The 20,960-nt window shown below is 49.1% G+C and overlaps 2 protein-coding genes across 7 annotated transcripts in view; one reads left to right on the top strand and one right to left on the bottom strand.

Annotated features, from left to right (window-relative positions):
• Positions 1–2,095: 2,095 nt before the first annotated feature.
• On the bottom strand, positions 2,096–18,500 carry PPP1R3F (protein phosphatase 1 regulatory subunit 3F). 4 transcript variants are annotated; one of them, XM_061410098.1, is made up of 4 exons: positions 18,134–18,500; positions 7,556–7,608; positions 7,259–7,338; positions 2,096–3,867 (listed from the first exon to the last, which is right to left on the bottom strand). In XM_061410098.1, exons 2-4 carry the CDS (start codon positions 7,587–7,589, stop codon positions 2,569–2,571), a joined length of 1,413 nt encoding a protein of 470 aa, XP_061266082.1. In that variant the 5' UTR covers positions 7,590–7,608; positions 18,134–18,500; the 3' UTR covers positions 2,096–2,568. The 4 variants fall into 4 exon arrangements, with proteins under 4 accessions (XP_061266082.1, XP_061266081.1, XP_061266079.1 ...); XM_061410097.1 differs by having other exon boundaries at positions 7,259–7,341; positions 18,134–18,499; XM_061410095.1 differs by lacking the exon at positions 18,134–18,500 and adding an exon at positions 17,034–18,085 and having other exon boundaries at positions 7,259–7,341.
• The window catches only part of FOXP3 (forkhead box P3), an 18,676-nt gene continuing 15,316 nt past the window's right edge, over positions 17,601–20,960 (top strand). For all 3 annotated transcript variants that reach the window (XM_061410103.1, XM_061410101.1, XM_061410102.1), the window contains exon 1: positions 17,601–17,686. The gene's annotated coding sequence lies outside the window, so the exon portion shown is untranslated. The remainder of the gene's footprint in view (positions 17,687–20,960) is intronic.

Raw genomic sequence — 20,960 nt, 5'->3', positions numbered from 1 at the left:
TTATTGTAATTATTACACATTATTATTATTCCTCAGAGCATTTCACCACTGAAGCCATCTGAGTCAGTTTTGGCAAATTATATGTCTGCGAGTGATTTGTCCATTTTACCTAGTTTTTCAGCCCAATTGGCATAAAGTTTCTTTTTTGGACACTGAGCAAATTATCACATCAGTGGAAGGCCAAGGGCACATGTCTAAACTTTGATACTTAACAAAGTCAGAGTATCCTCATTAAAAGGTGAAATATGAGTGTGCTCATTAAAAGGTGAAATATGAGTGTGTTGAAAGAATCCTCCTGCCAACACAAGAGACACAGGTTTGATCCCTGGGTTGGGAAGATCCCCTGGAGAAGGAAATGGCAGCCCACTGCAGTTTTCTTGCCTGGAAAATCTCATAGTCAGAGGAGCCTGGCAGGCTACAGTCAATGGGGTCACAAAGAGTCAGACATGACTGAAGTGACAGCACACACAGCTGTTTTCTTGGCAGAGAAACTTGGGTAAACTCTGAGAGATGGTGAGGGACAGGTAATCCTGGTGTGCTGCTGTCCATGGGGTCACAAAGAGTCAGACACAACTTACGAACTGAACAACAAGCTGTTTTCTACTTCCTGACCTCAGCAATGCTATTCCCTCTGACGGGACTACCCTCTCTTCCCTTCATCACCTGGTGGATTCCTTCTTGTTTTGTAGGGGAGAAGGAGGGTTGTTGTTAGTTTTGTTTGTTTTTTGTGTGTGCCAGGCGGCTTATGGGATCTTAGTTCCCTGACAGGGATGGAACCTCGGCTGTGGCAGTGAAAGCACCAAACCACTGAACTGCCAGGGACTTCCCATTTCTTGTTTTTCAAAATGCAGCTCAGGCACCACATCCTCCAAGAAGGCTTTAAGAGTCCCTACACTGGACTGAGCACCTGTCCTAGGGCCCCCACAGCTCACTGGATCCATTGCTGCTAATGCTCTAACCACACTGTGGTACTAACCCCCTCTGTGTCTGTCTCTCCCACTAGACCATGGGCCCTTTCCTCTATGTCCTAGAGTAGAGCACACATCAACACTTGTGGAGCTGAAATGAGCTGTAACCACTGAATTATCAGCTAAGTTCTCTAGCCACGTCTCTGTATTTCCCCACATACATTTGTTTGTTCACTTATTTCTTTCAAAATGTATTTATTGAACACTTACTATGTGCCAGGTACTGTTCTAGAAGAGTGGCCAGTGGGGAAAGAGGAAAACTTACAAGAGTGTGGTATCCTGGAAACCAAGTGAAGAAAGGATTTCAAGGTTGAGTTGATGGCCCACTGTGTCAAATACTGTCAATCAATTAAGTCTGATTAGGTCTGAGATGACTGTCAATAGCATAATGTGAGTATCACCAGTGTCTTCAGCACTTTTGCTGAAGTGGCTAGGCAAAAAAAATCCAATTGGGGCTGTTTCAGAAAAGCATTGGAGCCCTGGAGGAGAAGGACTAAAGAAAGATGACATAAAGTTTTGCTGTGAAGGCAAGTAAATAAATTTATGGTGTTTTATTTTGCTATATAGAGTTTTTCATTTGCATGCAGTATATACATCTATCCTTCCTTTCAAAGATTCTGGGTTTCCAGTTTTGAGTTAGAATGCAATGTCTTGGACAGCAACTCAACTATGACACATTAAGTCCTCTGTCCTTTCTGAGGCCATCCCAATCCTGAGGGCAGAGGGCTCTCCCTGTGTGTCAAAGGCTGTTTTTGTTTTTCACTAACCTCAAAACCTTGTGGCTGATTCACAACCAATATCCCCTCATCCACAGCTGGCCACATGTCATAGAGTCATATGTGTGATATCAAACACTCATGTGGCCACCATTCTTCCTCCACCCCTGGCAGAAGGTGGAAAAGACCAAAGGATCTGCCCCCACTCCCGCAAGACCACCAGACTACATTTTAGTACCATAGGTGAGATGACAAAGATCCTCAAGGACATATTGAAGCAGCAGCAGCAGGTATGACCACATCCCACCCCACCCATCCACCCCCACCCACTCTCCACCATGGTCCTTCCACAGAACGTGGCCACCCTGCACATTTAGGCCCAAAGAGGAAAACACTGCACAACAAGACACATTGTTTCTCATAGAGTTCTATTGTGGCGTATAATAATAGGTACTCTATATAAATTAAATTAAAAATAAAGCTCCAGCAGGTTGCACAGGTTGGCTGTTAATAAATACATCTCTGGGTAATTGTGCCCCAAGACCAGCTCATGACCACTCTCCCTCAACCAGAGAATTATACAAAAATAAATACAGGCTTGAGGGTGGGGTGGGAGGGGAGGACATGCCCAATTCCATTCTGCAAGTTCTTACACCATCCCCGCATGCCACTTCTCTCCACTGGTATCACCACAGGGAACCCCGTGCTCACTGGAGAGCTGAGGGACAAAGAGGTCTCTCTCCAGTCAAGTATTCTCAGAAGCAAAGGACTGTTCACTGAACAGACCACACAACCCATCTGAACCCTCTGGGGGGGGGGGTGATGCAGGGGCTGCCCCTCCCCAGAGAGGGGAAACCTGTTATTGCTCATCTCACAAGCAGCTCCTACAAGAACCAGACCAGAGAGAGGCACAGTGCAAGCACCAGGAGGGACATACCATTGTTCAGAGCCACAGGGACCACCACCAGCACAGCTAGGACCCCCAGAGTCTGGGTCAGGGGTCCCCAGAGCTGGGGAGGCAATACACACATGCTTTCTGCAGGGTCTGCTAGGGTAGGAGACCTCTTTGGGGGTTCAAGGCTTGGGCCTGAACCCCCTTCATCCTGGGGGCTTACATGGGGCCTGGCCAGGCTGGAAGGACAGACTTCAGTCCCTAAGGGACCAAGGAGGGAGAGATCTTGCCGCCCCTGCAGGACCAGAGCAGCTGGCTCCTGGCCAGATACAGAAATCAGCCTGTCTGCCAACTCAGTGGTAAACTCCATCTGGGCTTCTGTGGCACCTGAGGACCCAGTCACCCCAGATATCATCCTACTCACGTGCAAAGAGTCAGAGTCCTTGCTCGTCCCCTTCTCTGGAGCCCCACTGAATTGACCCTCTATACCCAGAGCCACAGGGCTGTTACATCCAGAACCCTCCACCCATGGGAGCCACACATCTCCCATAGTGGATACCAAAGAAGGGGCCCCCGAGAGGATTTCTGGAGGTGATTCCTTAGGGGTGTCCCCTTCTGGGCTGGAGGGTATGATGGAGAGCCCCTCTTCCCCCTCCCCCTCCTCATCAGGGTCCTCGGTGTCCTTGATGAGCTCCACACCACGTCCCAGCCGGGCATAGTGCAGCGTGATCTCCTCAGCCAGGGCACTGTTCAGGGCCCGCTCAGGGCCAGGCCACTTCAAGATCAGGTCGCGGTCTGTGAGTATGCCCAGGGGCTGGCTGGGGGACACCCCTCCATCTATGGACCCCTCCCCACCACCTCCCGCCCCACCAGCAGCCACGGCAGCCCGCAGGCGGCTCAGGTGGGACTGGTAGAGCTGCTCCAGCTCCTGGTCGATGGTGTCCTCTCCAAGCAGCTCCTCCAACCCACTCACAACCTCCAGCCCCCCGGGAGGCTTGTCCATGACAGCTCCCACTATGGGCTCCTTTCGGCCCCTTCCATTCTCGCTGGATACTTCCCACGTGGCCTCCATCTGTCGCTGGCTCGGTTCCAGGAGAGGCCCAGCTGCCCCCTCACTTGCATCAGGCCCAGAGGCCTGGTCCCGGGGAGAGCGACCCAGGGCGCAGAGAGAAGAAGAGAGGGGAATCCTGATGGCCGGTGCCTGGGGAACCTCTGTGAAAGTCACAGGCGGGCTGCTTCTGGTGACATCACCTTCCTCTGGGGGTCTGCCAGTCACTGTAACTTCAGAAACCTGGAAACCATGGTGGGAGGTGGGAGCAGAGAGAAAGGGAAGGGAATGAAGAGGCAGGGGAGGCAGGGAAACAAGCAGAGACAATGAGAACTGCTGACAGCCTGCACCCAGCCCCACAAGTGTTTCCAGATGAAAACTCCTTAAAGAACTATAATTTCCTTAACTCCAAAGAGTATGCCTATATTAAAATAGATGGAATAAAAGGGGACTTCCTGCAGATCATAAAGCTGAGCAATTCAGTGGGCACCAATATTTGATGAACAACTATCAGTAAAAACTATTGGTTGACCTCCAAAACATACCCAGGACATCCATATGAATTCATATATTTTCTCTTTAAAAAAAAATTGTATTTCCTAGCACTGTCTTTTGACAAGGCCTAGAAACAATGACCAGTCTAGTAGCAACAAGCATTCCTAGCTCCCAGATCTTGGTTTCTAAATACCATTCTCCACTAAAAGGAATCAGGGATCCTGAAATAAATGACTGTTTTTCAAGTATGGGGCAGGAAAAGTACAAGATGAGGTTGTGACATACTGACATACCAGAATGTAAGAAAGTGCTCAAAGAATGTTGGGGATGTGTCAAAACAAGTCTGGAGCCAATGAAAATAAATTCCCACTGGCCAGAGACAGTTCAACTTAAGCAGTTAAATTTATTATCAAAATAAATAAATAGGTTCAATGGGTTGAAACTCATCAAATATGTTTAAAATTCATGAGTTAATAATATCACCCCAAAACTTAAATCCCTAACTGGTCACCTTTGGTGTTCATTTCTTCTGAAAACTGGTAAATGAAAGGGAAAATTTTAAATATTTATCCAGCTTTCTATACAAACTATATATATCCTCAGTGTATATATGCTCAAGGTAGCCAAATAGTTGATGAGAGAAAGCTTTTCTTTAGAGAAGAATTTCAGCTAATAAATAAAATGGAAATAGAAGTAAACAGAATTGATTCTATTTGAATTACTTTAATAACAGATTTAATAAATGTATTTAATAAAAATTAATAGTTTAATAAATTAATTAAACCTAATATTAGATCAAATAAAATAGAATAAATTAATAAAAATTAAGTAGAAATGTGTTTCCACGTGGATGCAATCAGCCAAATCCAGACTGTGGGAAACTCTATAGGACAAACAAGTCTTCGTCAACAAACAATTTTACAACTGTAAAATAGATTTAAAATTCTAAAAAGACTCATCAACCAAATGCAATGTGTTGACCTTGTTTGAACCCTAAAACACTTACAATATAAGGAAATTTGAACACTGACCAAATATTTGGTAATACTAAGGAATTACTGTTAATCTTCTGAGGGGGAATGATGTATTGTGGGTTTTTTTTTTTTTTTGAGTGCTTAATTTTCTGAAATACAAACTGAAGTATTTGTGGATGACATAATGTCTAAATCTTCTCCAAAATAATTTCATAGGGAAGGCGAGAAGAAGGGGTGGGTGGAGTATAGAAAAAGTAGGAATGGATGTGCTAAAATTTGTTGAAGCTGGGTGATAAGTATATGTGGGTTCCTTATACTGCTGCTGCTGCTGCTAAGTCGCCTCAGTCGTGTCCGACTCTGTGTGACCCCATAGACGGCAGCCCACCAGGCTCCACCATCCCTGGGATTCTCCAGGCAAGAACACTGGAGTGGGTTGCCATTTCCTTCTCCAATGCAGGAAAGTGAAAAGTGAAAGTGAAGTCGTTCAGTCGTGTCCGACTCTTAGCGACCCCATGGACTGCAGCCTACTAGGCTCCTCCATCCATGGGATTTTCCAGGCAAGAGTACTGGAGTGGGGTGCCATCACCTTATCCGTTCCTTATACTAGTTTCCTTATTATTATTATTATTATTATTATTTTGGCTGCTCCTATGGCATGCAGAGGAGAAGGCAATGGCATCCCACTCCAGTACTCTTGCTTGGAGAATCCCATGGACGGAGGAGCCTGTTGGGCTGCAGTCCATGGGGTCGCTAAGAGTCGGACACGACTGAGCGACTTCACTTTAACTTTTCACTTTCATGCATTGGAGAAGGAAATGGCAACCCGCCCCGGTGTTCTTGCCTGGAGAATCCCAGGGACGGGGAGCCTGGTGGGCTGCCGTCTATGGGGTCGCACAGAGTCAGACACGACTGAAGTGACTTAGCATAGCATGGCATGCAGAATCTTAATTTCACTGACCAGGGATCAAACCCACACCCTGTGCAGTGGAAACATGGAATCCTAACCACTGGACTGCCAGGGAATTCCTGGTTGCTTTACTTTGATACGCTTGAAAATCTTTGTATTAAAAAGTTAACACACACACACACACACACACACACACTTACATCTCTAGAATCTCTCTCTCTCCCTGCCAGCACCAGCATCATTCACCTGGACCACTGCAGTAACCTCCTCTTCCTAAGGGTCCCCCAGCTTCTGCCCTCAACCCCACGGTCTATTTTCCTCAAAGCAGCCAGAGGGAACCAGCTAAACCCTAAGTCAGATCACAGCCCCACTCTGTTCCCCTGCCATTTAGAGTAAAAGCCAGAGTCCTCTCCACATCCCATGAGGTCCCACACAATCTGTCCTCCCCAACCTCCCCCACCTCACCTCCTGCCGCTCCCCTGCACTCACTCTGCCCCTCTGCACTGACCTCCTTGCTGCTCCTCACACATATTAGCCACAGCCCCAGTTGGGGACTTTGCACTAGCCTGAGATGTTCTTCCCTTAGTTATCCACATGCCTCACTATTTCACTTTCTTCAGCTCTTCACTCAAATCTCACTGACCACTAAGGCCTTCCCTGGCCACCCAATCTGAAGTTGCAAACATCTCCCCTCCTCTAAACCCCCCTCCCACACACACACCAACATACTCTCTCTCTTTATCCCTTTATTTTTTTCCTTAGCACTCATCATCTAAAATACCATATTTTTAAAATTTGTTTTTTAATTGGTAAAATACCATACATTTTAACTACTACTTTGTTTTATTATGTCTCACTCCACTAAAATGTAAGTAAGCCCCATGAAGACAGTGTTTTTGGTCATTACTGTGTAACCAGTGTCCATAACAGTGCTTGGCACAGAGCAAGCACTCAATAAATATTTGCTAAGCAAATGACATTTCTATAAGCCCAAATAACTGCATTCTACTGTTCTGCCACCAAGTTCTGACTTGGGGGTCTCCCCCAACTCAGTGGACATTAGTTTGAGCAAAATCCGAGAGATAGTGAAGGACAGGGAAGCCCGGTGTGCTGCAGTCCATGGGGTCTCAAAGAGTCGGACACCACTTAGCGACTAAACAGCAACAAACTTCTACCTAGGGTTGACCCAGAGCAAGTCAGCCCCCACCACCCAGCCTCTCATCGGGCCGTTCATCCAGAGGCTGCCAGGTCTGCTTACCTGAAGTGTCATCTGGGGCCATGGACGGAGAGGTGTGGGGGCCACCAAGGGACCCACTGTCTCCTGGACATCAGGACGCTCTGCTGGAAAGAGGAGGACAGCGTTGGGGCCAGGCAAGTATATGAACTGGCCTGGTTTGATTAAGAAAATATATGCTTCTAGCCAGTTGTCAGATTTGCCTCTGAAGCTTTCTGTGACAATCTAAGGCAGAGGGTGCCTCTTAATTTATGGAGAAAGAAGAGGAAGATAGAAATAGTAAATATAAGCTAAAACTCCCACAGCCTGCCAATTGCTTACCCACAGCAGGGGTATTATCGTCCGCACTCTTCATCTTCAGCTCTTCGTTAGGCCTGTGGGGCGGAGGAGAGAATGCATGGATCTGATGCCCTGAAAGGCCAGTTCTGCCACCTACCGGCACTTTCTGAGCCTCTCTGCTGGGCCACCCTCACCTGATAGCTGCAGTTTCTCTTCTGCTGTCTCTCTCTATCCTCTGGTCATAAAGTCTACACACTCACTGTAGAAAACTGACGAAATACAGGAACGTGTAAAGAAGCAGGAGGAAAGTCATGCGTCAGCCAGAGGCAACCACCATTACTGTTCTGGAAAATTTCATTCCACACATTCTACGAATCATTTAGATTCTACAGGCATAATTTTGCAGCTGGTTTTGTCCACTTAACAGTAAGAAGCAGAATTATATACTTTTGTAACCATCTGAAATGGCTGTTTACTGCTCCTATCACATGGGCTGACCTTAATGTACATAGCCATTCCCTTCCTACTGGGCAGCTAGGTTATTTCTTTCATCTTGCTCTGGCAAAGCAGACTTCAGCAGACATCACTGCTACTGCTAAGTCACTTTAGTCGTGTCCGACTCGGTGCGACCCCGTAGACCGCAGCCCACCAGGCTCCCGTCCCTGGGATTCTCCAGGCAAGAATACTGGAGTGGGTTGCCAGGACATAGCTTTGGATTATTTCTCTAGGGTATATTTCTGGCTGTGGAGGAAACCATCTTTTCCAAGAAATGGCAAGTGAGGACTGTGGGGCACAGGAAACAGCAACAGGAAGGAAGGAAGCAAATGGAAAACAGGAAGATCAGAAGAAAAGGCAGTTATTTGAGGTTGCAGAGGCCTAGGTCCCTCTGCCAACCCTCCACCCACTGCTGTATCAGCCTGGCAGGATACTTAACCTTCCTGAACCTCACCCTCCTCATCTTAAAACGGAGCACAGAGGAGCCAGGATGTATACACCAAACACAGGGCAGTCATGGGAAATGAGGACTTCAAGCCAGACACCAGGGCCTGGCACAGAGCAGGGGCTGAATAGATATTTTTTTGGTCTTTTCCTCCTTTGCCAGGCAAGTCTGACCCCAAGGTCTGAGTAGCAGAAACCAAGTGTATTTCACCCAGTCCCTACCACAAGTGAGGGCATGAGGATCATGCGGAAATCATTGTTCTCATGAGTATCAGCTGTTTCCAATGAGGGAACCATTAACTAAAATCATACGGAGACCTGAGAAGAGCTGAAGCAATAGCTCAGGGCTTTTTTCTTTCTAAGAAGTACAGTATGATATTGACACTTCCGGAAGTGGTTGCAACTTTTTTGAAAACATATAATCAATTATCTTCACAATTACCTACAGAAACAGAATTATCACTAGCTGACCTGAATATAGTGCTTACTATGGTACTTCGTAGCATAGCTTCACATAGCTTCACATGTATTCACTTAATTCTCATGAGAACCCTATGAGATACTTTTATTCTTTTGAAGTAGACAGTATTATCCTTATCTTACAGATGATGAAACAGAAGCCAAGTAAACAGCTCAGTCATGCAGTGAAGATAGAAACATAGGCCTTTCAGCTCCTAAGTCTGTGCTCTCAACCAACAAACTGATGAGGGAGGCTGGGATCTTACCACAGCCCCATCTCCAATCCTTTCCAGAGTAGATAGGAAGCAGCAATAATGGACAAGATCCCTCCCTCCATCTTCATTCAAGCTTTGCTTTCGATCTGCCTTTTGCCCACACTGTCATTCCCAGTTTCCCTGCCTTTGTGGGACATGTGGCTAGAAGACCACCAGACACAGAAATGGCTGAAAGAACTGCTTTTTATTAGCACCCTTGGGGAGGGTGCTAATATAAAGCTTGAACAATGCACATGGATCTAGAGTCTGGAAGATCCAGAAAGGACCATCTGTCCTTCTCCACAGACTGGGGCTCACATCTCCCAGAATCAGAGACTACAGGGCATGGAGTGGGTGACTTTAGGAGCTCAGCCATCATCTCCTGTACTTCATGGATGAGAATGGGGGATTTGGAGCAAACTGGCTTGGTCCTGCACCAGTCCCTTGAGTAGGCTGAAAATCCAGGTCTTTGGATTTGTGGCCCAACACAAATTCTGCTGACTTCTTTGGCTAATGTAGTCCTTCATTAAAGAAAATGTCATCTTCCCAGGGTCTTCTCAAGCATCCTTAAGACCCACAAACAGAGAGGCAACCCTCCTTCTAGGGCAGGACTAAGCCAGCCTTCCCCTGCCATCTGGCCCAGTGCATGTACACAACAATCAGACTTCTAAAAGCCACTCCAGAGCCCTGGGTATATATGAGAGATAAGAGGGGGAACACAGGATGCAGCAAACAGCAAGGAAAGAACTCCACGGTCCATTTGAAGGAAGAGAGAGAAGAAAAACAAAGACATAACAATCCTTCTGCCCCTAGAACATCTCTTCCACAGCCAGGGAAGGTGAGAAGAGGGGGGACATCCAAAAACTGGGTCAAGCAATTCAGCCAATCCCAAGATCCACGAAGTCAGCAGAAGTACACAGTTCATTCTCCCTTCCTCTGATGTCAAAGAAATGAAAGCAGGAGGCACAAACATCATTCTCCTCCTCCACCGTGGACCCTTTTCACTGATACACTTAAGTCATGTGAAAACCTTCATATCTATCCTTCTAAGCAATACCCTTCCTTTTGCAGAAACTGTTTGCAAATGCAGAAACTGAGGCTCAAGGAACTCTCTATACACACTAACTACTAACTACACACCACTCTGATAACATCCAAAGAGGGTTCCATTTTGAAGACAGTTTGAAACTTTGGGCCTTAAAAAAAAAAAAAAACACTATCCTTGAACTGTCTTTCACAGTAAATATTTGGAGGCAGCTAGGATTTTAATCAAAAGGAGGATAGTAAAAGAAATGGGAGTACAAATGTATACTGACTCAATAATCGGTAACAGAGAAGAGGGGTTCTTAGAAAACTGGAGAGGGAGATTAAGAACAAAACTGTACCTCCAGTGTGCTTGCTAATTTTTGAGAAGGAAACCTGCCCTTTTGGCACCAACCCCACACATGCCACATGGTATCACCTTAAGGGTTATGAGCAGTCACAAGCTGGAGCACACAGATCAGGGGGCATCTTGGGTGCTCTTCTGGGTGCTCTCCTGACAGCTAGTCAAGACAGTGTGGCCTAGAAGGGGCCACGTCAGGCCTGCACGCCTGTCTCCTGGGCCTGAGAAGTCTTCCTGCCATCAGGAGACTCAGTGGCCTCTGACCTGATGGCAGCTGAGACTGGGGGTGGGGTTTCTGAAAGAGCTGCTGGGGGCCCCAGCCTAGGCCAGCCAAGACAGAACAAAAAAAGTGCATCATCACAGTGAGTGAGCAAGTGATGGCTGACAACCCCTGTGGACAACCATGGAGAAGAGCAAAGCAGACTTTTAGGGATGTCACATCACTGCCGCCACCACCCAAGTCCTCTGAGAGCACCCCCAACACTCGTGTTTTCAAAGAACCTGGCCAGCCCAAAGTGGGTCATGCAATGAAACCCAAAGGGCAACTCAGCAGACCCCAGCTCCCATGCAGTCAGCCCAAAGATAATGCTGACTCTCCAAGGGGACAGGTGGCTTTGGAAACTTGCCCAAGATACTTGGAATCCCAGTTACCCTGAGCCATCTGCTTTCTGAAAAGAATGGGGTTTGAAGGAGGCTGAGAAAGCCAAGTTATGTGGGGCACTGCTTTGCCTTCCCCAGCTGTGTGTGTCAGTTCTGGAACTTACGGACAACCCAGTAGGGTGGAGGGAGGAAGCTCAGCAGTTTATTGTGCTATGAGTTTCTGTTAAAGCAATGCCTCTATTCACTTCGCAGTGACCCACAGTGAGATACATTTTACATCATAACCCAGTACACGCTCATACATGTGTAAATATATAGACATATATCTGAAAACCAGTTGTTCTTTGAACACTTACCTTTACTACATGTTGTGATGCACTCATTATTTTCTATGCTGTTTTTTAATGTTTGTTGGAATCGAGTAAACTGATCTCACATCTCAATAAAGGGTCATGACATGTAGTTTTGAATAACCCCAGCTCTACCACCTACCAGCTGTGTGACCTAGAGCAAGTTATTTAACCTCTCTGTGCCTCAGTTTCCTCATTGTGAAGAGGATGTAATAGTAATACCTACCTCAGAGAGCTGTTTGGCAGATTGAGGAAATATTTTGAAATTGCCTTTAAAGTGCTTAACCAACAGTACTCCCCTCCAAATTCCCACTAAAAGAAACTGAGGCTCTAAAGAGGAAGGAAACTTGCCCAGCTGGTAAGACCCATCACCCAGCCTGGCACAGCAGTTGAGAACTGGGGTGCCAGAGCAGGAGCTCCCAGCTCAGATCCCAGCTGTACCGTTTTCATAAAATGTGGCCTCAGGCCCACATCCTTGACCATGATGCCCTACTAGTTTTCCATGGAATAAAAGAGGATCACTTTCCCACTAAAATCCTCACTTTCTAGACAACTAAGATGACCCCTGGCCCATCCTGTTTCAACTTTGATTGTTCTGATGTCCCAACTGCTAACTCGGATAGCAAGTCAGGTCCCCATTCATTCGCCTACAGGTACACCTAAAAATCATGGAGGCCTTACTGTGCATCAGCCCAGGGACAGACCCTGGAGACAAATGGTGAGCAAATCCGACTAGGAGGCTTACAATTCAGTGTGCAGGAAGATATCAAAAAAAGATACTCACACTCATTCTTTCAACAAACATTTATTGAGCACCTGTTAAGTGCCAGGCACTGTGACAGGCCCTGTGGGAATACAGTGGTGAACAAAAGCAGACCATGTCCCTACCCCTCACGGAGCTTACAGTCTAGCAGGGCAGAAAGGGTCATCCAATAATCCCCTAATGAACGTCTCACTACAAACTGAGGCCAGGGCCTTCAGAAAAGGAAAGAATGCCCTAGAACAAGGGGCCTTGGCCCAGACTACAGGATCAGAGAGGGCTTAGGATGCTTAGAAGAAAAATGAGCAATGGAGGGGTTGGGGAGTAAGGGGCTGCTCAGGACTCTATGGAAGAGGTGATGGAGTCAATCTTGAATGAGGAGAGTTTGAGGCATCTTTGGGACATCAGCCAAGTAGAGGTACTGAGTTAATATATATGAGGCTGAAGAAAAGAGCAGAGAGAAAGAGAAGAGCCAGAGAGTTCAGAGGAAATGCAGCAGAGGGTGGTCCCAAGGCAAGGAAAGAAAGTATTTTAAATAGGAGTGTTCAACCACTTCAAGAAAACAAAAACACCCCTTTGGAATCTGGTAGATGCAGGGGCAGGAGTGGAGAGGTGTAGGTACCTCTTCAGAGACGGGTCAACAGTGAAGGGGAGAAGGGTGACTGGGTGCTAGCCAGGAGCAGCATGGACAGAAGTAAGGTCAAATGACATATGGTTAAGACAGTAGAGACGCTGGCATGTATAAAGGCCAATAGAGAGGCTCAGCCAAGGAGGGCAGTGAAAAGCTGCCAGAAGAGAAAGTGTAACTGATTATGTCAGGTTCTGGAGCAAGGTGCGGAAAAATGGAACACAGAGTGTAAGCAGGGGACTGGCCTAAGGGAGGAAACACAAAGGTGGGAAATCAGTTTGCAGGCTTGGGGGCTACAAGTCGTAGGGAGTTCCACTCTTATGGTTTCTACTTGTTTTTTTGAAGCAGGAAGTCTGAAGGTAAAGAACATTCAAAAGAGTCACTTTAGGGACAAGACAAGAGTGGCTCAGAATAAAGTAGGACTGCCAGGCAAGGTGGAAAGTGATCCTGGATCTGTAGAAATGCTCATCTGCTCTGCTATATGACAGTCTCTATCAGGGCTTGCCTGCTTGGCTGATCAGTGCTATAAAAAGACCTGGGCCTGAGGTCACTGGGACGGACAGGCTTCCAGGAGGGGAATTGAAGGATCAAAATGAGGAGCTGCAAGGGGCACAGGACCAACATTCTTGGTGAGGGAAACAGCAGGGACAAAGGCTCTGAGGCAGGAAAGGGCAAAGCACCTTGCAAAGACCCCAGTGACAGAAGCTCAGAAGGCAAAGGATGGTGTGAGGTGAAACAAGTAGACCTGGAGGCCAGACTGGGGGAGAAGGCAGGAGGTGCTCAAAGGACATGCTGAGGCCTTCCTTGTCTTTATTTTTAAGAGGAACAGGACACTTCCCAAGGGTGTAAGCCGAGGCAGACCTGGAAGACTCTCCTCCCCACACCGGCCCTGGGATTCTGGACTCTGGGAGCCTCAGTTTGCTCATCCAGAAAAGAAGGATCAAAACAGTCTTTCTCACAGAGAACGTTGAAAGGGTTAGATAAGACTGTGCACGCAAATACTCCGCAGGGTCTCTGCCAGATCTTGTTCAACAAGCCCTCCATCCCTGCCCCTCCCACCCAGTTCCACCACCAACCCTTTGACAACTTAGCACCAGTCTGCAGTTTTTGCCCTATTTGAACCTAGCACTGTGCCCAGCACATGGCAGGCCTTCAATAAATGCTTGCTGATGGGTCATCTCTAAGCCTGAGGGTTATCAGAAGCCTAGTCCAGCAACTTGAGGAATGCAGCCATTTCAGTTTCTGAGCTGTATCCCAAGGGCTAGCACAGACTTCTCCCATGCCCCAACATGATGTGGCTGTGCTGGTGCACAATAGGCCTGCAGCCAACACTTTCTGAATGGCAAGCCATCTATGACAGGGCTCCCGCAGAAGGCTAGCCCCTAAGATCCTCTACCATCTCCTAAGAGGGCTGGGTCGCAGGGAGTGGCTGTTCTTCAACAGCGCTCCATGTCACCGGCAGCACCCAGGTTTTAAAACAATAATAAGTTGAAATGTACTCGCCAAGAAAGCCACCGACCTACAAAGAAAATCTTATCACTGATCATCGCTGATCTTGCAGTGAGCACCAACCTCCCCTTTGCAAGAGCTGAGATCAAGATAAAGAAGCTATCAAAAGCCATCTGCCCACTTAAAATAATATCACAAGTCATGTTAGGAACCACAGACCTGGGGCCAGATACCAAAACAATTGTCTGAACGGGCCGCTTCAATTTCTCCTTAAAACCACCCATGTATTTTTAAAAGAAAAACACCCTCTCCACCCACCTTGGCCCTGCAAGCTTTTGATTTCTCTGTTCCCTTCCTTTCACACTCTAAAATGACCAAACTCTGCTACCCAAACTGTCGCGTCTTAGACAGAGCTCCCACGACAGCTGCCTGGGATGACAACTTGGGAAAACTGACAGAAATGAGGGTGATTCTGGGGCACTGGAACAACTCAATTATCTTGATCTAGGTGATGGTTTCACAAAGGCGTACATATGTAAAAATCTATTGAGCTTTACACTTAAGATCAATAAAGAATAAAAAAGATAAAAGGAAAGCAAGACATGCTGGAAACACAGAAACACCAGGAGTAAAATGTAGAATTTGCCCGGAATCCTATCAGGCCTTCAAGAGGAACAGTAGTTTTTTAAAAGGTCCCTACCTCTCCTCCCTGGTCCTGTCACTCACTAGCTGAGTATACTTGAACAAGTTGGCTCACTTCTCTGAACTACCTCAGTTTTCCCCTCTGTTAAATGGGCATAATCATAGCATCTACAGCACACAGCATGCACAGCAGGACTAAAGAGAGAACAAACTCGAAGCTCTCACAGAGATCAGTAAATGCTGGCCACTGTCAATCTTTCGAAGCTGCCACTATGCTTCAGTTACCTTGCCCATGCTTGCTGCATCCAATCCAAGCACCAAAGTGACTGTCACATCCCTTTAGCAGATGGGAAAACTGAGGCTCACAGATGAAGAAACTGATGCAAGGCTACACAGCTGATGACAGGCAGAGCAGAGATGGGGAACCGAATCCAAGAAACCATCTGTGATTCCCTAAGTATTAATACTGACACCTATATGGCCCCACTAAAAGCCAGGCTCAGTTCCGAATGCTCTTACTTGTCTCCTGTGAAGCAGGTGCAATAATTATGTTTTCCAGATGAGAGTACTGAGGCACAGTGCAGTGAGATGAGTTGCCCAAGGTCACAAGGCTAATAGACAGGACCAGGATTTGAACTCAGGCACTGATGTCAGAATCCACTCACCGCTCAGCCTTGCTGCTTGCCCTGTTCAAGTTACTGTGAGGCTCACTGGTTGGTAAGTGGGTACTTGTCTGCTTGCTCACTTACCCAGGCACATCTGCGCACCAGACTCGAGCTAGACCTTTCAAACCACTCACAGCCTAAGACTTTGCCAGAATCATAAACATCTTGCTGCAGCCAGAGGCTTCTGATCAAGCATATACAAGATCCAAAAAGCATTTTCCCATTCCAATTTCCAGTCCTCCAAAGAGTGGGGAAATGCATGCATTTCCCACAAGTGCACAAAGAACCTACTTATCCCAGGTTAGACTTAGGTGGCTCCCCTCAAAATCAGGCCTAGCTGCTACTCTTGAAGAACTCGTGACTTGATAGGAGAATCTTACATCAAGACCTCCTGGGGTTAACGGGTTCATTCTCCCAGGACCTGAATGGTCCGTCACAGGTGGTACAGCAAAAACAAAGATCAAGAGCTTCCAGTCCAGGCCCATCTGGTTCTGCCTCTGCCAGAGGCACTGCTTGCCTGTGAAAGCAGGGGCGCAGCCCCTCAAGTCCACAGGAGATATCAGACTATATTAGAGCGAAGCAGGAAAGAGTGCACAGGCTTCAAGGTCAGACATGGCTGAACTGGAAAAGCCAGGCACCATCACTTCCTCAACCAGTTTCTCCCTCTGGAACCCTGGCCTCCTGCTCCATCAAATGGGGATCAGATTCCCCGCCTCCCACTGGCAACGCCCTTGGTCCACACTACCATATCACTGCAGTTCTCTTCACTCCAGCACATTATCCTTCATTCATACCAGATTCATTTCCAGCTCAGGACCTTTGCACTTGCTGTTCTTGCTCCCTAAAACACCGTCATATGTGCATAGCTATTCCTCTTTATCATTCAGAGCTCAGTTAAAACAGCACCTCCTCAGAAAGTCCTCCCTGTTCCCTTTTCTACAACCCCCCCGCATCTGTACATAACTCTTTACCAGCATCCAGGATTCACTCCCTCAAAGGCCCTCCCCAAACATCCTGCCTAAAGCAGCTATTCCCTCCCAAACTATCCCCTTACTCTATTTTACTTTTCTCTCAGCAGTTAATCTTATCCTATGTATCTTATATACCTGTGGGTTTTTTTCAAACCATGCTTACAAAAGCTTGTATGAACCTTGAGGGCAGGGAAGATGTCTGTCTTGTTCAGGGCTTTACAGTGGACCTCAATAAATCAATGAAACCCCAGTAATTAAAACACGGCCTAGCACATGTTTGGTCTCCATTACTCTTTGACTAACTGACTGAACGTGCCCTCCTCCCTGTCCTGGACAGCAGGCCTGAGGGTTGTTGGAATGCTTGTCCTCCATCCTAAACACAGCCCTGCGTTGGCGGAGGTGGCGCTGGCAGACATTACCTGCGCCTCATCGGCTTCATGCAGCTCTTCAGCTGCCTGGCCTCAGCCTCCACGGGGCCCTGGCACTCGGGCTGTGGCTCCAGCTGCTGCTGCTGGAGCAGCCCTTCAGCATCAGTGGGTATGGGAGCGGGTGCAATCCGGAGCAGAACTGTGTAGTTGCGGCCGTGGTTGTTGGCCCAGAAAGTGCCCTCGGGGGTCTCATAGCGCACCACGAAGTCCAGGCGCGCCCCATCGCCCGCGCCCTCAGCAAAGGGCAGCTGGAAGGCAAAGCGGTCAGTGCGGCCACCGTCGTCGGGCGAGGAGGCGGACACCTGGCCAGGGCCCAGGCCAAGGCCCAGATCCAAGATGGGATCTCCTGCTCCTGGTCCTCCCGCTCCTGCCCCCGGCGGGCTGCGCGGGACGTAGCGTGCTGGGTGGTCGCAGAAGGAAGCCCAGCCGTCGTGTGAGGCCCGCACGTGCACCACCTTCTCGAAAGAGCGGTTCAGCACGCGGACCAACCCTCGCAGCACTGGCGGGCGCCCCCCAGGCACCCACACCCCGGCACCCCCGGGGACCGCTCCGGGAGGCGGCAGCAGCGCCTCCAGCTCCACCATGACGCGCCCCAAGCGCTCCAGACGGCCCGGCGCGGGCGGCAGCGAAAATGTGGGCACCAGGTAAAACCCCCCGCCAGCGGGAACGGGGCACAACGGCGAGGGCTCGGGGCAAGCCTCCTCTTCCTCCTCCCCTTCATCCCCATCCTCGCCATCGTCGTCCTCAGCCCCGCCGCCGTCACCATCTTGCCCGGCCGCCGCCGCCATCTTGCCCGCCCCGGGCCCGCCCCACGGCCGGTAGCGGCGCAGCTGCGCCAGCGGCAGCCCCAGGGCCTCGTCGGCGAACAGCACCCTCCGCGGGGCCACCGCTGCCTCTACTGAGGTGCGGGGCTCGCCCGAGGCCAGCGAGGGGGGCGCGGGATGCCGCAGCGGGGGCTCCACAGGGGCCGTGCGCGCCATATTGGCGGCGGCGGCGGCACCGACGGCACCGGCAGCGGGACCGGCGGGGGCAGGGCCAGAAGGGGCGGGCAGCCAATGGGAAGGCCAGCGCGGGGGAGGGTTACGACTCACGGGGGACGTAGGCGGTGAAACGAAGACAGGTATAGCGGAGAACCAATGGGGATCCGCGCATGCGTGACGTAGGCGATGAAGTGCGTGCAGGGGAAGCACACAACCAATGGGGATGCCCGAGAGTGGGCGGTGTACGAGGCGGGATGATCGAGGAATCAATGGAGAGGCCTGGATGCGTGGGGGGTGCGGGCCCGGGATGAAGAGAGCAGACGTAGGATAGCTAATGGGGAAGTGTGAGCTGGGGTGGTTGGGAAAATGGAATGGCTACAGGCGATGGGGCAGCAGGGAGCGAACAGAAAGGCCAGAAAAGTAGGAGATCCGTAGGTTGCGTAGGTAGTGGGACGGAAGAGAGAGACAGCGAAGAGCCAATGGGGAGCCGCGCGCCGGTGATGTAAGGAAGGATGACGATAATAGCTGCAGTGAGCCAATGGAGAGTCTTGTAAGTGTGCACTACGCCTTTAAGGGGCGGTGCCAGGGCAGACGTAACCAATAAGGAGGCTAAAAAAGATGAACAGGAGGTGGTGTCAGCAGCCTCAGCGGGGAGGGGAGGGGAAGAGCCAATGGGGTGGGCGATGAAGTAGCAAGGAAGAGCTGCCAGGTAGCCAATGGGGGAGCCAGAGTGAAAGCAGTTGAGACCGCAAAGGGCAGTGCTAGAACGGGATGAACCAATGCCGAAGCCAGAAAGTGTAGAAGGACCCGGAGGCGGGACTGCAAAGAGCAGAACCAACTGGGATGTTTTAGGTGTTGTGAAGAAGATGAACAGCCAATAAGGAGGCCAGAGAAGAGGACAGTGCGTAGGCCGCCTGAGCTGTAGGGTGATCAGGCCACTGATCTGTAGAATGTAGGCAGCCCTTAGGAAGAGTACACCTCTGACGGATGAATTTCAGTTCAGTTCAGTTCAGTCGCTCAGTCGTGTCCGACTCTGCGATCCCATGAATCGCAGCACGCCAGGCCTCCCTGTCCATCACCAACTCCCAGAGTTCACTCAAACTCACGTCCATCGAGTCGGTGATGGATGAATTTACGTTCTCCTTAATCCTCTGTGATTCCCTGTTGCCCCAGGAGTGTGAATGCCCAGAGCCCCTGAGACCTAGATTGCATCCTCATGTGAAACCTAACAAGGCACAACGGACCTCTCCTGTCGCAGTTACTGGGCCTGCTCGACCCAGCTCCGAGCCTTTCCTTGAGCTGTACCACTAGCCAAGAATGCCCCTGATTATCATCTTCAGTATTCTCCAGACTTGGCATCATTTTTGAGTGAATGGCCAAATGAGAGTCAGAGCTTTATGGGGAAGATTAGCTTTTTCTAACTCCAGCTCAGAAACACTGAGTGATGACTGTATGCATCCAGGAGTTGGTTGAGCATGTTGGCAGACATTGACTAATGTAATCACAAACCAGAGCCCTGTCTTTCTTGCCTGACTCAAACTCCACACCCCTCAGTGGCCTCAGCTCCCTTCTTTCTGTCTCGGTCTCTACTCCTACTGTTCCCTCCTCCAAGAGTACTGCTCCTTCTTGGTCATCTAATGAATTCCTCTCACTCCCCTTCCACTCTTACTTTGAAACCCTGCCTCCTGTGGGAACGGAATTGTAGCTTGTGTCCACTGAACATGACATGTTCTCCCTCCATCCTGGGAGGATTTTTCTGAACACCCACTGTATGGAAGGTTCTGACTCACAACATCCCTAGGAGAAAGGCAGTTCTCCCGGCGGGCTCCCCTCCTCAGGTCTGTGTCCAGGATAGGGTCATGGGCCAGGAACTAATATGTTTAGTTGCAAATAACAGGGAAACCCACACAAAATAATATGGGCTTAAACAAGATAGAACTTTTTTTTTTCTCACCTAAAATTTCAAGATGTTAAGTAGTCCAGGAAGTCCTTCGTCTGTGTCCTGGTCTGGCCTAAGACTGTCATCCTTCAGCAAATCCTGTCAGCTCTCCATTTGCTATATTTCCCAAATATGCCCTCTCCCACTCCCTCCACTGCCAGCACCATCATCAGTCACATGGATTACTGCAGTAGCCTTTCTCTCACTGATGCCTCTGCTTCCACCCTCACTCCTACAGTCCATTCTACACTCAGCAATCAAAAGGATCCTGTTAAATCCTATGACAGTTCACATCTCTCCCCTGCTCACAACCCTCCCATGGCCTCCTGCTCATTCAGTAAAAGCCAAAGTCCTTACCATGGGCTATAAGGTCCTGTATGGTTCAATGCCCCTCCCCCCAGTCCCCTGTCTTACCTCACCTCCTACCCATTTCTCTCACTTGCACCACTCTAACCACACGGACCTCCTTGGTATATTTTCAGCAGATCAGGCACACTCCCACATCAGGATCTTAGCACTGGCTATTTCCTCTGGAATTGCTCAGATATCATCTACATGACTCCCCCCTCACCTCCTTCAAATCTTTGTCAAAGGCCCACTTCTCTGCAGACTTTCGCCAGCCTCTCTATTTAATCCTGTCCCCTCTCCCATAGAAGCCTCCTCTGCGAGAGGATGTAGTCCAGTGCAGAGAGGTGGTGACCCTGACCTCTGCCCACTTGACCCCTTGGTCCTCGCTGTGCACGAGTCCTGGCCCCCAACAGCAGCAGCATCACCCCTCACTCAGCCTTCTCCCTCCTTTTCTGGTGCTCCTCTCACAGAGAGGAAGGGTAGGGGCCCTGTGGGGAGGATGCAACCCACACCTTGGACTCTGAAAGGGAAAAAAGAGCCCCCTCTCTCAGGAGGGAACAGGTCCTGGGGCAGGGAATGGGGCCTCAGCTTCTAGAACTGACCTGGTTTACAGTTATATAGTTCAGACCCCCCAAGTCCACAAGGAGCAAG

Source organism: Bos javanicus, chromosome X, assembly GCF_032452875.1.
Source record: "Bos javanicus breed banteng chromosome X, ARS-OSU_banteng_1.0, whole genome shotgun sequence".
Lineage (NCBI taxonomy): Eukaryota > Metazoa > Chordata > Mammalia > Artiodactyla > Bovidae > Bos > Bos javanicus.
Note: the sequence above shows the minus strand (reverse complement) of the source record. Positions and strands in the feature narration are given on the sequence as shown.

What these genes read in the sequence shown, in the direction of transcription:
- PPP1R3F (XM_061410095.1), bottom strand. Translation starts at nt 18,022, where the DNA reads ATGGCGCGCACGGCCCCTGTGGAGCCCCCGCTGCGGCATCCCGCGCCC. An exon ending in ATGAAGCCGATGAGGCGCAG is followed by an intron (nt 7,609 to 17,033) that starts GTAATGTCTGCC and finishes TCCGCCCCACAG; the next exon opens with GCCTAACGAAGAGCTGAAGA. An exon ending in GGCCCCAGATGACACTTCAG is followed by an intron (nt 3,868 to 7,258) that starts GTAAGCAGACCT and finishes CATGGTTTCCAG; the next exon opens with GTTTCTGAAGTTACAGTGAC.